The 15,450-nt window shown below is 34.6% G+C and overlaps 1 protein-coding gene across 12 annotated transcripts in view; it reads left to right on the top strand.

Annotated features, from left to right (window-relative positions):
* RBMS3 (RNA binding motif single stranded interacting protein 3) overlaps window positions 1–15,450 on the top strand; it is a 764,636-nt gene that overhangs the window by 317,666 nt on the left and 431,520 nt on the right. For all 12 annotated transcript variants that reach the window (XM_037727769.1, XM_037727772.1, XM_017498262.2 and 9 more), the window contains exon 4: window positions 897–988. In XM_037727769.1, coding sequence (XP_037583697.1) covers window positions 897–988 — 92 coding nt within the window. The remainder of the gene's footprint in view (window positions 1–896; window positions 989–15,450) is intronic.

Consider the following 15,450-nt stretch of genomic DNA (forward strand, 5'->3'; position numbering starts at 1 on the left):
TTTCAAAACATTCTTGGCAGTTGGCATTGCTGTTAGGCTAAGCCTTGGACTATTAGCCAGCGTAAGGGCATGCAAAATGGCCTTTTCATTGACTATTTTACTGTTTATTTGCTCTCACCAGACATGCATATCCACACAAGCACACAATCAGAATAGCATCGGGAACTTGTATGCCTGTTTCAGACTGTACACTAGAAGCAAATAAGCAACATAGGTGTGTATTTCTTATTTTTAAAAGAAGCATGAATATTTATGCATTTAGTCATTCTTTTTCACAGATCCCTTAAGAGTCAAAGTCATTTAAGATGTTATCATTGAGAGAGACAAGATAATGGAGGAGCATGGGCATAGTAATCAACTGGAACTAGGTTTAAACCCTAACTCTCATTCACAGCTTATACTTATTCGTGAAGTCAACATATATTTATTGAATACCTACTGTGTGCTAAGCACTATTGCAGTTGCTGATGATAACCTTTTGCATGTTCTTATCATGGTTTTTGTTAGCATCAATATTTGAGGTTTTGAAAATTAACTCTCGGGAGAGAATTTTCTATATTTTCCATTATTTTATGCATCTCATTTTGCCATTGAAGAAAGAACAGAGTTAAACAGTCTATTATCTTACTCACCAAATTAGTTTAAATCAGGTTACGGATTGTATACTCAATCTCCAAAGCAATGCCTAGAAAGTAAGAGCTACTACTTTATATCTAGAGATATTACGGTATCTCTCCCAAAGCATTAAGGACTACCAGTCTAAGAGCCTAATGATCTACCAGGCGTATGTGTCCGAAGAAATAAATGCAACTCTCTCTGTAAACTTGCACTTCAGCAGTGAGGATAGACATTTAGCTTTTTGTGAATACTAACTAGGGGTTTTTATGTTTTCACAGGTTACGGTTTTGTAGATTTTGACAGTCCTGCGGCCGCACAGAAAGCGGTAGCATCTCTCAAGGCAAATGGCGTGCAGGCACAGATGGCTAAGGTAAGATTGATGTTTAGGGGTGTGTGTGTGTGTGTGTGAGAGAGAGAGAGAGAGAGAGGAGGATGGAAGAAGGAGAGATTAAATATTTCTCCTTTGCTCTGAGCTCACTCAGAGATGGAGGTTGCAACAATTTGTTTTATATTTTCTTGTTGGGGAAAATAAGAAACTCCACATTCAGCTTGGCTTAGGAGAATCTGGCTGACATATTTCATTGTTTCTTTAAGTATATTTATTACTGTATCTTTTATTATGGTAATCTCATTCCCAATTTAAGGACACTTGTGAACTGCTCTGTTCTGCTTGAGAAAGGTGGGGCATGCCTGTGTGTGTGTCTGTCTGGGATTTATATTGGTAAACAGTTTTGGAATAATAGAATTATCAGCAAATTGTCTTTGACAAACTGCATGCTAAAAAATGTGTGTGTTCTCTTAGCTGGGCAGAGCTGATTGTTGAATGATGGGTTGTTTGATCTATGAAGGGGAATGAGTTTAACTGAAGTGTACCTTCTCTGTATTGCCAGAATTTCACTTTGGTCTTTATACATAGAGTTTTCTAAGATAATGATTTTAGATATTAATAATTTTCAATAATTTATGTATTGTTAAATAGAATAAATACTTATTCTATTTAACAATAGAATATTGTTAAATAGAAATACTTATTCTATTTAACAATAGAATAAGAACCTTCTACCTGAAATTGTAATATATTTTGATATCTGAGAAAATAAGTTAAATTATTTACAATACTTTTGTATCCTGATTGCAGTGGTGGTTACAAGAATCTATACCTGATAAAGTAATATAGAACTATATACACATATTACACCAATGTCAGTTTCCTGATTTTGATATCATATAATTATATAAAATGTAACATTTGTAGAAACTTGATGAAGGGTATATAAGATCTCTCTGTACTATCTTTGCAACATCCTGTATATCTATAATTTTTTCTAGATAAAATGTCAAAACAATTGTTTATAATATTGATGCTTGTTAGCTGTCTGCTTTAAAATGATGATCATTTTGAATTTGTTCACCTGCAATCTAAATCTTTAAATACTCTTTCTGATTGATACTAGTGCACTTATTTATCTCCAGATTCTGTAAATTTTAGGTGGAATGACCAACAGACCTTGAACCTGTTCTAATGTATTCATGCTCTATTCATATACGCACTTAAGCTTAACTATTCCCATAAGAGTTGAGTGATATAATGATAAGGTTGTCTAATTTTCAGTTATTTGGATTTTGTTGAGATTACTGACATTATTTGATAACATTTTCCAATCTTGACCTCAAATAACTAGACGTAAGCTATTTCGTTTCTTTATCTTCACTTGTCTTCTAGTAAAATGATGGAGACTGTATCTGTTAACCTTTTGTTGCTAGCCACTTCCCATATAGATTACTTTGGTGAACTCATTGTCCTTTATGACACATGAATAGTTGTTCAAGACAATATAAATTTGAATTCTTTCAGCTGTGTAATGTATTCTTCATCAAGATTATGCCTGGAAACCTTAGATATTTTCATGAACTAAGATTGATGAAGTTAGTCTTTTTAATTAATAAGGAAAATATATTCATGTCTTGGTTTAAAGGTTACTTGGGAAGGAGTCAATGGCAACTTAAATAGTGACTTCCTGTACCCAGAAAACAAATGACGAAATGTAGCTGTTAGGTATATGTAAAATATATAACTAGAATTTGGACTGAAAGCAACACCTACTTGCAAGAAAATGAATATAAGGATGCTTAAGGAAAAAGTTGTTATTGGAATACCTTTGATTTATTCCATTGGTAAATTTCCAAATCTGGAAGTTACCAGATTATAGCACTTTAGAAGTAATGAAAACAGCATGCATAATCTCTACCATTTCAAATGTCCTCGGAATATGTATAGTTGGTTTTTAGATAAAAACCACTGCCATCTTGTACAACAAGAAAAGAAAGTTGACATTGATTTTATAACTACTGAGGAACCAGTATGAATATTTTCCCTCAGTTTCCCAGCGTTCTAATGCACAGGGAATCTCTCTCTTTCTCTCTCTCTTACTCGCCCACCCACACCCTCTCTCTTTCATTCTCTCTCTCTAATTATTGGCATCTTCCCTAGTCAGAAGGCATTTGATTTGGGGAAAATTTTTTTATATTTGTTATACTTTAAGTTCCGGGGTACCTGTGCAGATCGTGCAGGTTTGTTACATAGGTACACATGTGCCATGTTAGTGGTTTGCTGCATCCATCGCCCCGTCATCTACATTAGGTATTTCTCCTAGTGCTATCGCTCCCCAATCCCTCCACCCCCTGCTATTCGTCCTGATTTGGGGAAATGTTTTAAAGAACTCCTAAAATGATGATTTTTCCTAGCCAGCATTTTGGCTGTTGGCTCATGCCCACTGTATAAAGAGCTTCCAATTGGAATGTTTAAAGTCACTTCTATTTTTGTAGTTTATTCAAAGATTTTATCTTATCAATTCTGCTGCCTGTGAAGTTAATTCTTATTCTGTTAGCTTTAGATTCATATTTGCCTACTGGAAAACTTTCAGCAATGAATGGCTCTGTAATTTAACTATCCATAAGAAACTAAATAGGCTCCCTTTGACAATGAAATGGGATAAGCTTGACCACCTGTATTAGCAGATTTCTCACTGGGCTATTGGATTTCATGACATTTTCCCCCTTTGTCCTGGTGATAACTATTATTTATTATCATATAAACCTGCAGTCTGCAGCGTATTTGAAACTTACACTATATTTTTTGCCATTTAAGTATCTAGTGAATCACCTCCTGCATCCTTGTTCTTATCAATATCCTACTATGCAGTTTGTGGTGTCACATTTTAATGACTCCAGGATTTTAAAATAAAAATATTACTAATAATCTAGTTTTCCAATAGTAACCTTCAGCTAACATAAAACTCTCCATGTGAATTGCTTTATTTAGCTAGCTTATTCCAATGTGTGCATATGGAAAATCCAACTGATCTGTCAACCAGTAGCAAATCATCCAGGAAGTGGTAATTGATTTATAATGAATAACAACTAACGCGGATGAACATTTTTCTGTATACTTACTGTTCTGCCACAAAGGGTTTTTTTTTTTTTTTTTGGTATCAAAAGACATGTTTCTTTTAGAAAATCAGATTCAGAATATTTTAGTAACACATAGTGGTTATGAGCATAGATTTGGAGGGAAGTAAGATTGGCCTTGAATCCTCGCTCTGGTACCACCTGGATATGTGACCTTGGCTAAGTTATTTAAATATCTCTGAATTTCTCTAATAATAAGTCTTAGGTTATAGAATTGCTGTGAGAATTTTAGAAAGTACATTAAGTATTTAGTAAGACCCTAGATTATAGTAAGTAAATGTTATTCAATATTGTTATACTTTGAATTCAGATTTGCTACTAGACCTTCTATAAATCCTAATACATGTTGGAAGTGTGTGTTATTCCAAATTAGTTTCTTTAAAATAGATAATAAATAGCATCAGTCAGCAAACATTTTTATTGCCTACTCTGTCTAGGTAGTATTCTGAATATTAGAGAATGAATAAAAAATTTTTTTCTGAATGTTTAACATTCTGCCTCCTGAATTGCTACAGCTCTAGACTAAGAATTTTGACTGTTACTGTTCTTGCCAACTTCAGGATATAGAGAAAACACTTATTGGCCAAGGAATATGTATCTCTGTAAGCATGAAAAAAAAGTGAAGAAACCCCTGCTAACAATAAGTTAACTTACAGATGTTTATTTTACTCATGTAGGAAGAAGGCCATAGATAGACAGCGGAGGGCAGCTCTTTGGGGTGCCATCAAGGATCAAGGCAGCTCTGCCATCCTTCTTCTCTGGCTTTTATGTCATACATTTATAAGACGCCTTCTAAAGTTCTAGCTCTTGTATCCACAGTTAACCCAGGAAAAAGAGAAAAGAGAAAAAAGCAAATAGATAAAGGAGCAGTATGGCTGATTTTGTCCTTTTAAAGGCTTTTCAAGAATCTCAACTTAGCAACTTGTGCTTACAACTCAAAAGCCAAAACTGAGTCACATGATTTTCCTCTTTCTTGTAAGAGAATATGAGTTGATGAGTATTTTAACTTCTTTGCCTCTGCAGTAGAGAAAATTAAGAACAGTCCATCTCCTTGGCTTTTGAGGATCCATGACATCATTACAGGTGGCATGCATACATACATTTTAGGTGGCATGCATTAATTCTTTCCCAAAAAGAGCCCACCTCAAACCGTTATTCTGTGATTGCATCTGGTGATGCCATTGTCTCCAACAGGCCCATGGCTCCTCCTCATAGTTCCTCAATCCATACCTTTAAAAGAGCAGTTATCTCTCTGAATTCTCACACTGCAGAATGACACAGAAGCAACAGGATACATGTATTTATGGGAAAATGACCATTTAGGAAATGAGAAAATTAGAAGCAAGCCTAAATTACTGAACTCAAATACATATCAAATCAGGTTAAGCAGAATTAGAATTCTTGTGTTGTCAGTGCAATAAGTTCCTTGGTTATCTGATCACATGACCCCTGGTTCTGTCATCCAGAGGGATCTTACTTGCTCCTTACTCTGTATGGCCTCACCGAGGCCTCACTGGAGAACTGCACAGCTTTGGAGGCTTTTCCTGGATATATATTTACAGACACTAGAATGGCTCTACATAGTAAACAGTCACCAATTATTGCCAGCCAATCCTTGAGTAATCTCATGCGTATTAAGTTTCTTTCTTATTTGCATTCCATCAATTCCAAATATGAGTAAACCCAACACATCTTATTCTGGAGGAAATGTCTGCAGAAAAGAAGTCACTCCCCCTCAGGGCCTTTAAATAAGACTTCATCAGGTCTGCTACCAGACTGCCATTGCAGTTCCCAAAGATGATTCACTTCCAGTGGGATTTGTAGAGTAAATCTCAGTTAAGCAATCACAAAAGAGACTAAGCATCCCAGAGGATGTCAAATACCTTGACAGGCATAATATAAAATATTATGTCTACCATGGCAGAGAACTAGATTGGGACCAGAGGAAAGGACTTCTCTTATAAATCAATGGCCTTGAGAGTGGTTGTCTTTGGGAAAAAGCAAAAAAATCAGTGGATTTTTTTTTACTTGAAATATAAAAAGATGAAAAGTCAAAATCAAAGAATATACAAAAACAAATATTTTAAGTTCAAATGCACACACACAATAAATTTACAAAATATATCACCACAGTGAAGCTATATAAGTTATATTTCAGTAGAAGAATTTTAGTTAATTAAGGAAGGGTGTATTCAATAGAATATTCTAGAACACTTAGAAAAGTGCAGCTATTGGCCTCATAATGTGGCTTGTTGTCTACCAAAACTACTCTTCTGAATGTACAGGTATGTGACAGGATTTGTCAGCCACATCCCTGTAGTCTACGATAGTATTGGTATTTTTGTTTTTATCAATTCTGGATAAAGCAGAATAAACAGGCTATTTGATATTTAAGGGTCACTACAGTGGGATGAAGTCTCAACTTCCCGAGGGCTCCTATGTAGGAAGGTAAGAGGCATTGTTCTAGGGTACCGTGAGCAGGCGATTAGAGAGGTGTTTCCTCTCTAATTAAGAAACTCAATTAATACTTTACATAGTGATGGACAAGGTTTGTCTGGGCATGTTAATGTTTCTAGAATAACCTCCATATCTTTTTGTTTTGCAATAAGATCAAAGGATCAGAGATCCCTATATGCTAACATTTGCCTGTATCCCATTTTTTCCCACATGAAGACAAAATCTGTCACCCAGAATTGAAGCAGGAATCTCTTATTCTCCTACTTTCTTAACACATTTATGTTGAACACCACTATCCACAAGGATAGTTCTGCATGGTACAGACATAGCACAAAGCCAAACAAAGTTTCCTGAAGATCACATGGGGGCTTACAAAAAGTAATCATTATACAAAGAGATATAATATATTAGGTAGTAACAAGTGTTTTAAGACAACCCGTTACAGTTACAAAATAAGAGATGGGGGTGGTGGTTAAATAGGAGATGGGGATGGTGGTATTTTAGGTATAGTGGTCAGGAAAACCCTCTCTAATCACGTGACATTTGAACGTATTTCTAAAAGCAATTAGAGGAGAAAACCGCGTATATTTAAGTGATGGTTATGAAAAATTTTTGTAGTTATTTAAAATAGAGAAGACTCTTTAGTGAGTTAGCATCTTTGGGTTTTATTATCATCTATATCCTGCATTTTCATAATAATAGAAGAGTTGCATAAACTACCATCATTTCCCCTGCTTTTTTGTGGGAGTTGTCTGATTTTAAGTCATCCTAATACTGCATTTTTTAAAGATTTTTTTTCATATGAGTCAAATTCTAATTGATGAGTAAATTTTTGTTTTAACACTTGTCTTCTTCAAATCATGTTGTTCTGTTTTACCAGTGGGTGTAAGAACATGACAAGACGCCCTCCTCTACAGTTGTGGAATGCACTTTAAATAACTGATTCCAAAAGAAAGCATTCTGGTGTTGCCTTTAACATAGTTCATTACTCTTGAATGACTGATGCTGTGTAATATAAACCTTGCTCTACCTCATTTCCTAAAATGAATGCTTGTATCATTTGCTCCTGTGGGATGCATCTTCAACAGACAAATATCTCTAAAAAACATAAGTATTATTTTTCTCATAATTGGAGGTTTTAAAGTTTTTTGGAAAAGAAATATTTATTGGCGGGTCTTTTACATGCCTAGAAAATATTTGTGAATGTCTGCTTTGTTGGCTATGTCAACTTGGCTCAATTTTTTTCCTGATCCTAATGCTGAATGCAGGGATTCAAAACTCAATATTGAAATTGTCAGGGTTGATCTTAATCCTATTCGTTAATTATTTGAAGTTTTTGAAGCAGACTCATCTAAAGTTAAATATTTGTATTAGCTTATATCAAATGATTTCCATAATCTGCCTGCGGGTACTACCCTCTGCTTTTGCAAGGACTCTACCGTGTCATCTTGAGTGAAATAGTGCATATGTGTACTAGTAAAATCCTCTACTTTCCTAGCATTGGGCAAAACAAAAAATCAACAAAAGAATTGCCTCAGTGTCTTAAACCGGGATCCCTGTCAGTTGACCAGGCACTTGTTTACTGAAGGATATGTGTGGAATTCAAGTTCTCTTCAACCTGTGAGAAATATCAGCCAGGCATGGTGGCTCATACCTGTAATCTCAGCACTTTGGGAGGCTGAGCAGGAGGATCAGGAGGTCAAAAGTTCGAGGCCAGCCTGGCAAACATAGTAAAACCTCCTCTCTACCAAAAATACAAAAAAATTAGCTGGGTGTGGTGGCACGTGCCTATAATCCCAGGTACTTGGGAAGGCTGAGGCAGGAGAATTGCTTGAACCCAGGAGGCAGAGGTTGCAGTGAGCTAAGATTGCACCATTGCACTCTAGCTTAGATCACGGTGTGAGACTCAGTCTCAAAAGAAAAGAAAGAAAGAAATATCAACACTTCTTTCATCCTATCCTGCCTCTTTGAAGAGAATGTATCCACTGTCTGAGCTCAGTCAATTACTCATTTCATGATGTGCTGTTGAGAAAACTAAATAATGAGCAGGCTTCCTTCATGGCTTTAAAAATTTGTTCTTAAAGTTGAAAGGAAAATATTCTTTCTCTATCACCATTGTTATACGTGGGTGCGCCTCATTAAAAGTGACACTTTGTCCCATGTAGATTCTGATTCCGTTGAAAAAGACAAAGAACTATGTCAAAATAGCTAAACTATTGATTGTAGGACTAATGGTGTTATATTAGGAAAATGTGACTTAGGTTTGTAAGAAAAATGAATTTTTTTAACAGTGAATGTCAAAATTTGGTTTAGCCATTCAGTCACAAGGAGTGCCGGACAATGTGTCTCCCCACCCATGGATAAGATCTTTTCTTCTTATGATACCTAGGAGGAAATAGTGAATGTGCTCTTTATTGGCAGATAGCTCCTAAGGACAAGGGAGAGAGCCAATGAGCCATGCTTGCTGAGCTCTTGCTCTCAAACTCACAAGTCAAATGACTTGTTATCTCTCCCATTTGGAAGTATTATGTAAGTGGACAACTAAGAGAAGGACCAGGAGTGTTACGCCACTATCTTTCCATGGGAAAATACAATGAGAAGGAATGGAAGGTTTCCTGGCCCCAACTCATAACCAACTGTAATTGCTTTCTGCATTTTATTTTTATACTGTGCCCTAAAAAAATGATTGAATGAATTGGAATATTAGAATTATGCCGTACATGTATTATGCTAAATGGTTGAGCATTCTAACATTGAGAAACCTGTACGCTACCAAGTTCGTGGTCCACCTTCTGTTTCTGTGTTTACTTCTGGTGTGCTCTGAGACTCTCTTCAAGTCCTTTTAACTGTATCTATTCTGAAAAAAGGCAAGGAAAATAGTGAACTGAGATTGTGCCATTGCACTTCAGCCTAGGTGACAGTGCAAGACTCATCTCAAAAAAAAAAAAAAAAAAAAAAAGAGAGAGAAATATCAACACTTTCATCCTGCCTCTTTGAAGAAAATGTGTCCACTGGCTAATCTCATTTCTTGATGTACTGTTGAGAAAACTAAATAATGGATAGTCTTCATTCATGGCTTTAACAATTTGTTCTCAAAGTTGAAATGAAACGGTCCTTTCTCTAATCACCATTGTTGCACATGGGTGCAGGGAATAAAGAAAATTACTTCTTGAACATCCGCCTTATGCTACTGAATAGGTTACGTGCTTTTGTAAGTATTATCTTATTTAATTCTTACTAAAATCCTTGGAGGTAGATATTATTATTCCAGTTGTACTGATGAAAAATAGGGGATGTTCCACATTCCCTAAGATAGTCAGTGGCTTTGAACCCAAACCTCCCTGGCTCCAAAGCCTTATTCTTTCCAAGAAAAATTATAAGTCCGCTAATGCTGTTTTCTAGGCTCTTCAGTGAAGCTTGGCTTTTGAATTTCTAAAACAAAAATAACAGACTGGACAAAATTATTAAATCAGTCAACTGCAGAATGTACTGAAGTCCCTGATATACATAGTGGATTTCATGAATCTTTGTGGAATGAATGAATATGGGAACAAACAAATGAATAATCAGTACTGGTTTTATTTTAATGGTTTTCAATTTTGATAATTGTTTGTGACCTCAAACTGACTTTTGCACAGAAAAGGTCCTTAAATTCACTATCCTAACCAGTTATTCAGGAGGACACAATTCCTAAGCTTACAAACAATGATTCAATATAATCCTTCTAACAAATGACTGGTGGGATGGGACCAGATGGACAGCTTTGTTTCTTGAGAAAATAGATGACAAGAATTTGGAAATGAAGACCAATAACTCTCATAGTTTAGAAGCCTTAAAGAAATTGGTTATACACTTGCATATATATATATATATATATATATATATATATATATATACACACACACACATATGTGTACACATAAAAATTCACAAAATACATGTTTTTGAAGATGTTTAATTATCATAGCTAGTTATTTTTTCATGCAATAATACAATAAGTAAAAAATATTTGATAGCTCTTCAGCACATCTGCCTTTTATTGAAAATGAAATTGAAAGATAAGTAATAAGCAAACTTGAATGACAAATCTCTGTGATCTCTGGTTTTGTGTACATGCTATACTTATTACACCATGATGTGCATCATTAGGACACTTGTGAGTGACATTCAGAAATGCTTACAGTGGACACACAAAAACAAAACAGAAATGTGGGCATTGTGGACAAAAGGCAGCATACTCCCTTTGATCCTCTTCTCCCACCGTGTCCAGAGCACACTTTTTAACTGCTGCTTGAATTATTTAACCACACTGTGAAACAGAGTCTGCTGGCTAAATCAGTGAGAGTTGACATTCCAGCATCTGCAAGCACATTAACTCCTTCTTCATATCTAAGGAATATTCCAAAGTTAAGAAAATATTCAACTGTAGAAAAATGGTGAAATTAAAAATAAAACCAGACTTCCTTTCCCTGTTGAAATTGAATTTTTGACTTCTCTGTGGAAGTGACATTGGCAATTTCATACTTTTCTATAAAAGAAATAAAGTTTTAAATGAAGCAATACTAAGAGCTCATTTTTTCATACTCATGAATTACTTTTAGCCTAAGTATCCATTTGAAAATTATATATCAAAGATAAATTGTCTTCCCTGGTGTTTATATTTAAAGTAACTAGACAAAATTGCTTGATAAGACCAGCACAAAATTAATTTTACTCTTTTCTGATTCAAAGGTAAATTTCTGGTATGATGATGGACATTACTGAAATCATCATCATAAAAAAACATAAATCACATTCCATGAGAAGAATGACATGTTACTTGTGGGGCCCACACTTGCCTTTGTATCCTTAGGTATCTGATTTTTGGAAACATCCATAGTTAGACATTAATGTAAGAAATGTTACCACCTTATAAAGAAACAATATCAGATGAATAAGTTTATTATATTGGAGAATACAGCACACAAAAGTCTATATTCTAAACTCCCAGAAAATATTTATTTGCTAATGTAAAAATCATTATACGTGTCTACCCAGCTTCTGGCTTTATATATTCCTGAGGCAACCACTCCCAATTTCCCCATGAAATATACAAGGATGTAGTAAAGAATGATCAGCAACTACCCTTGAAGACCAAGATTAATAGGCAACACATTTCTAGAAACAGTCAAGGATTTTGTAATTACTGCTAAAATCTTAGAGCAAAAATGCGATTCTTAATATCTCTTTACTCTATAATTATTTATTTTATACAAAAGTCCTGTTTTTCTTATTCTCTCCCCCTTGCTTAACTTCTAGAAGATAAGATTACACACAAACAAATATATATCAACCATATCATATTGTCAAATATAGGCATGCGATATTGCAGTTATTCCTGCTGAATGTGATTCATTTGAGGAGGTGCTTTTATATTTTATTTTCTTCATGTTTTTATTTTCTCTTTCCCTGGCTCCCTAACCCCCTCTAAGAACTAACAGGTCAGAGTCTCTAAGAGCACAATCTGAGAATGTGTATCTTAAAAACGTTTCTCCAATAATACTTAGTGCTTAACTGTATTTGTGATGAACTTAGAAGACTCAAGATGTTTTCTTAAAAGGGGCAAAAACCTACAAGGAGAGAACAAGCCTGAGTGTGAATTCAATGGGACGAAATGAAGAAACGTTCAGCTAAGGGGCAAAGAGAACTAAGTGAAATGAGGTATTACAAAGAACAAACATAAAGCAGTAATAGAACTAAATTCCACAGTGGTGATTGTTGAGGCAGAATTAACACCACAGAAAATCATATTAATATCTGAAAGAACTTATTAAAAGAGCTCTCCCAGTATACAGGAAAAAATGCAAGTCAAATGATCAAAAGAATGAAAGAAAACATGGTAAGCATGGTGGACAAAGAGTGGAGATCTTTTTTTTTTTTTTTTTTTGTAGACTTACTTACTATTTGATAATGTAATAAGGTATCTGTAGCCAACAATAAGTTAATAGTACATTTTATAATAAAGAATATAATTAGATTGTTTGTAACTTAAAGCATAAATTAAAGGATGGATGCCCCATTCTCCATGATGTGATTATTTCACATCGCATGCCTGTATGAAAATATTTCATGTTCCCTGTAAATAAATAATCCTACTATGTATCCACAAAAACTTTAAAAGAAATAAAAATAAATCTAAAAACAGAAAATGGAAAAAGTGAATGGAGATTTAACATAGCAGTGTGTACATCATCCAGAAGAAGAAATAAGGGCAGCTGAAATGGAAGCAATCAGCAAATACAGAAACTAAAGATAACTTTCCAGAGATGACACATCCTTTCATGGAGATTGAAAGGACTGACCACATTCCAATCAACAGGAAAATACCCATGTCTACGGGTATTTAGACTTTTTATAAACATAGCTAAAATTAAAAACAAAAATGTACAAACTTTCATGTAGGGAGGAAGCTTGGTTAACTTAAAAGGAACAAAACCTGGCTCTTTGTATATATTCAATATAGGGTTAAAACTCAGAAGATGATAGAGAGTAATGATTGCCTATTATAGAATATATGACCACAAAATTGTATACTCAGACTTCTGAGTGAAGCATAAAAAGACTTGCCATTTGAAGTGCAAAAACTGATCTTAATACATAAAGTATTTACTCAAATCAGCAAATATACTAAAAGACAAATATAGTAAACAAAAAAAGATGTAAGCATACAAGTCACATATGAAAATCCACATTACAAATCCACATTATATATCATCATAAATATTACCAGTAACAAAATAAATATAGACAAAAAGCCAAGATACTATTTTTACTATCAAATGTACACTAGTTAAAATAAATAGAATAATAATATTTTGATAAAGTTAGTACTTGTTGTGGAAATGTGAATTGGTTTGATTTTTCTGAATATTACTTTTAGTGTTTGAATCAGTAGCTTTCTTCTAGTGACCTAGCTGTAATAAAAGTCAAAAATGCTAATGTTTGGATGTTTGTCCTTCAGACCTCATGCTGAAATTTGAACCCAGTGTTGGAGTTGGGCCTAGTGGGAGGTGTTTGGGTCCTTAAGGGGGATCCCTGATGAATGTTGGTGCCCTCCTAACAGTAGTAAATGAGATCTTGCTCTATTCATTCCCACAAAAGTTGATTGGTAAAAAGAGCCTCCACCTGCCCCTCTCTCTTGCTTTCTCTGTCGTTGTGTTATCTTTGCACACCGTGGCTTCCCCTTTGCTTTCTGTCTTGAATGGAAGCAACTTGAGGATATCACCTGATGCCCAATCTTCCAGTCAGTAGGATCATTAGCTAAATAAGCCTCTTTCTTTGTAAAAAAAATGTAAGTTATGCAGCCTCACATATTTCTTTTAAACAACACAAAACTAAGACAAAGATCATACTCTATTGTAGCATGAATTGCAAATGGAAAAAAATTGAACAACATAAAATAGCCAAAAATAATCCTGCTCGACAAAGCTTCAGTAGTGTAATAGCTTGAAAATTATGGCAAAGCCATCAACTACTGCCACTAAAATAGTATTTTGGGAAGCATATTCAATATTAGGGAAAAATGGTCGTCGTAAAAGTGATAGTAAAATTCTCTAGGCAGGGAAGTGTGGAGATTTTTTTTCTTCAATAATCATATCTGTTTTTCAACTCTCTAGCATGAACATTGGCTACTTTGTAACTTAAAAATGAAAACAGCATAATAAAAAAGATAATAAATGTTATCCGTAAAATGTTACCTAGCTGATTATTCAGAAACCAACCTGTCATATGGCATGTGCTGGTTAATGGATTGTCAGAGCACAAACAGTGGTGGAACTATGTTGATCAAATGCTGAGGCTAATCAGCCTCTTTAATTGGCTGCTGATTGTGACAGTTGAGTTCATCCTAATAAAATAATATAACATAAAATATATATTTATTAATTATTTTATATAATAAAATATATATAAATGTATATAAATTGTTTTTTGCAGTTCTGTGTTTCTTAAGCACATATTGCTTAGGAAATATAATTCTGATGTTTGCTAATAACTGTCATCAAAACTGTAAAATTCACATAATTCTTTATACTGAATCTAAAAGATACAGGTGTATATGTCATCTTTGAAATTATAAAACTGGGAACCCTCCTTACTCTATTCAGTAAGCTGTTAGGTTCTAAAGGGACTTCTAAGAGTAAAAGAATAACATTACTGATAAAGCCTTGAAACTTTTCAAATGGTCCCATACAGAGAGAGACTTTTGGGCTGGAAGAAGAGAGCTTAAAGAAATATTCAGTATGATGAAGTGACATGCCAACGTCAAATGGTGAACACTATGCATGCTAAAAATTAAGGGACACGTGTTTGCCTTAATAAAATATTGGCAATAGTCATCGCAGTATTAAAAAACAGACTACCCTCCTATTTTACTGTTCAAATGTTTCACTGTGCAAATAATTTCTGATTGTAAACAAAGTTGTTGCACTATCCTGCACATTAAATACGCCATTAATTAGAATACCGAGAGTGACAATATGCTCTGGTCACTTAAGTATTCAGTTCAGACTCTCAGTCCTTTTTGTTGGATGATGTACTTTTTAATTTATGCCTTGAAGCCACCAAGATAAAACAGAAGAGGAGACAGTGGTGAGATCTGCTTATGGATGAGCATAGGCCATGAGATCTTGATTAGAGTTAAGAGGGACCATGTGTATGCCTTCCCCACCTTGGGAACTCTGATTAGCCAGAAAGCAGCATTTGTAGATTAGGAATGAAGAAAATTACAATTGTCATTCATTTGGACTCACCCTGATCTCTAAGTAAATCACTACATGCTGTGTGGGAGTTTCCTGGTGATTTGTTCTGTTTCAGACTTCTCTTGCTGTGGACAACTGAATTCCCAAAGTTTTAACAGAGTTTTGCCAG

The sequence above is a fragment of the Cebus imitator genome, unplaced genomic scaffold, assembly GCF_001604975.1.
Source record: "Cebus imitator isolate Cc_AM_T3 unplaced genomic scaffold, Cebus_imitator-1.0 Scaffold239, whole genome shotgun sequence".
Classification (NCBI taxonomy): domain Eukaryota; kingdom Metazoa; phylum Chordata; class Mammalia; order Primates; family Cebidae; genus Cebus; species Cebus imitator.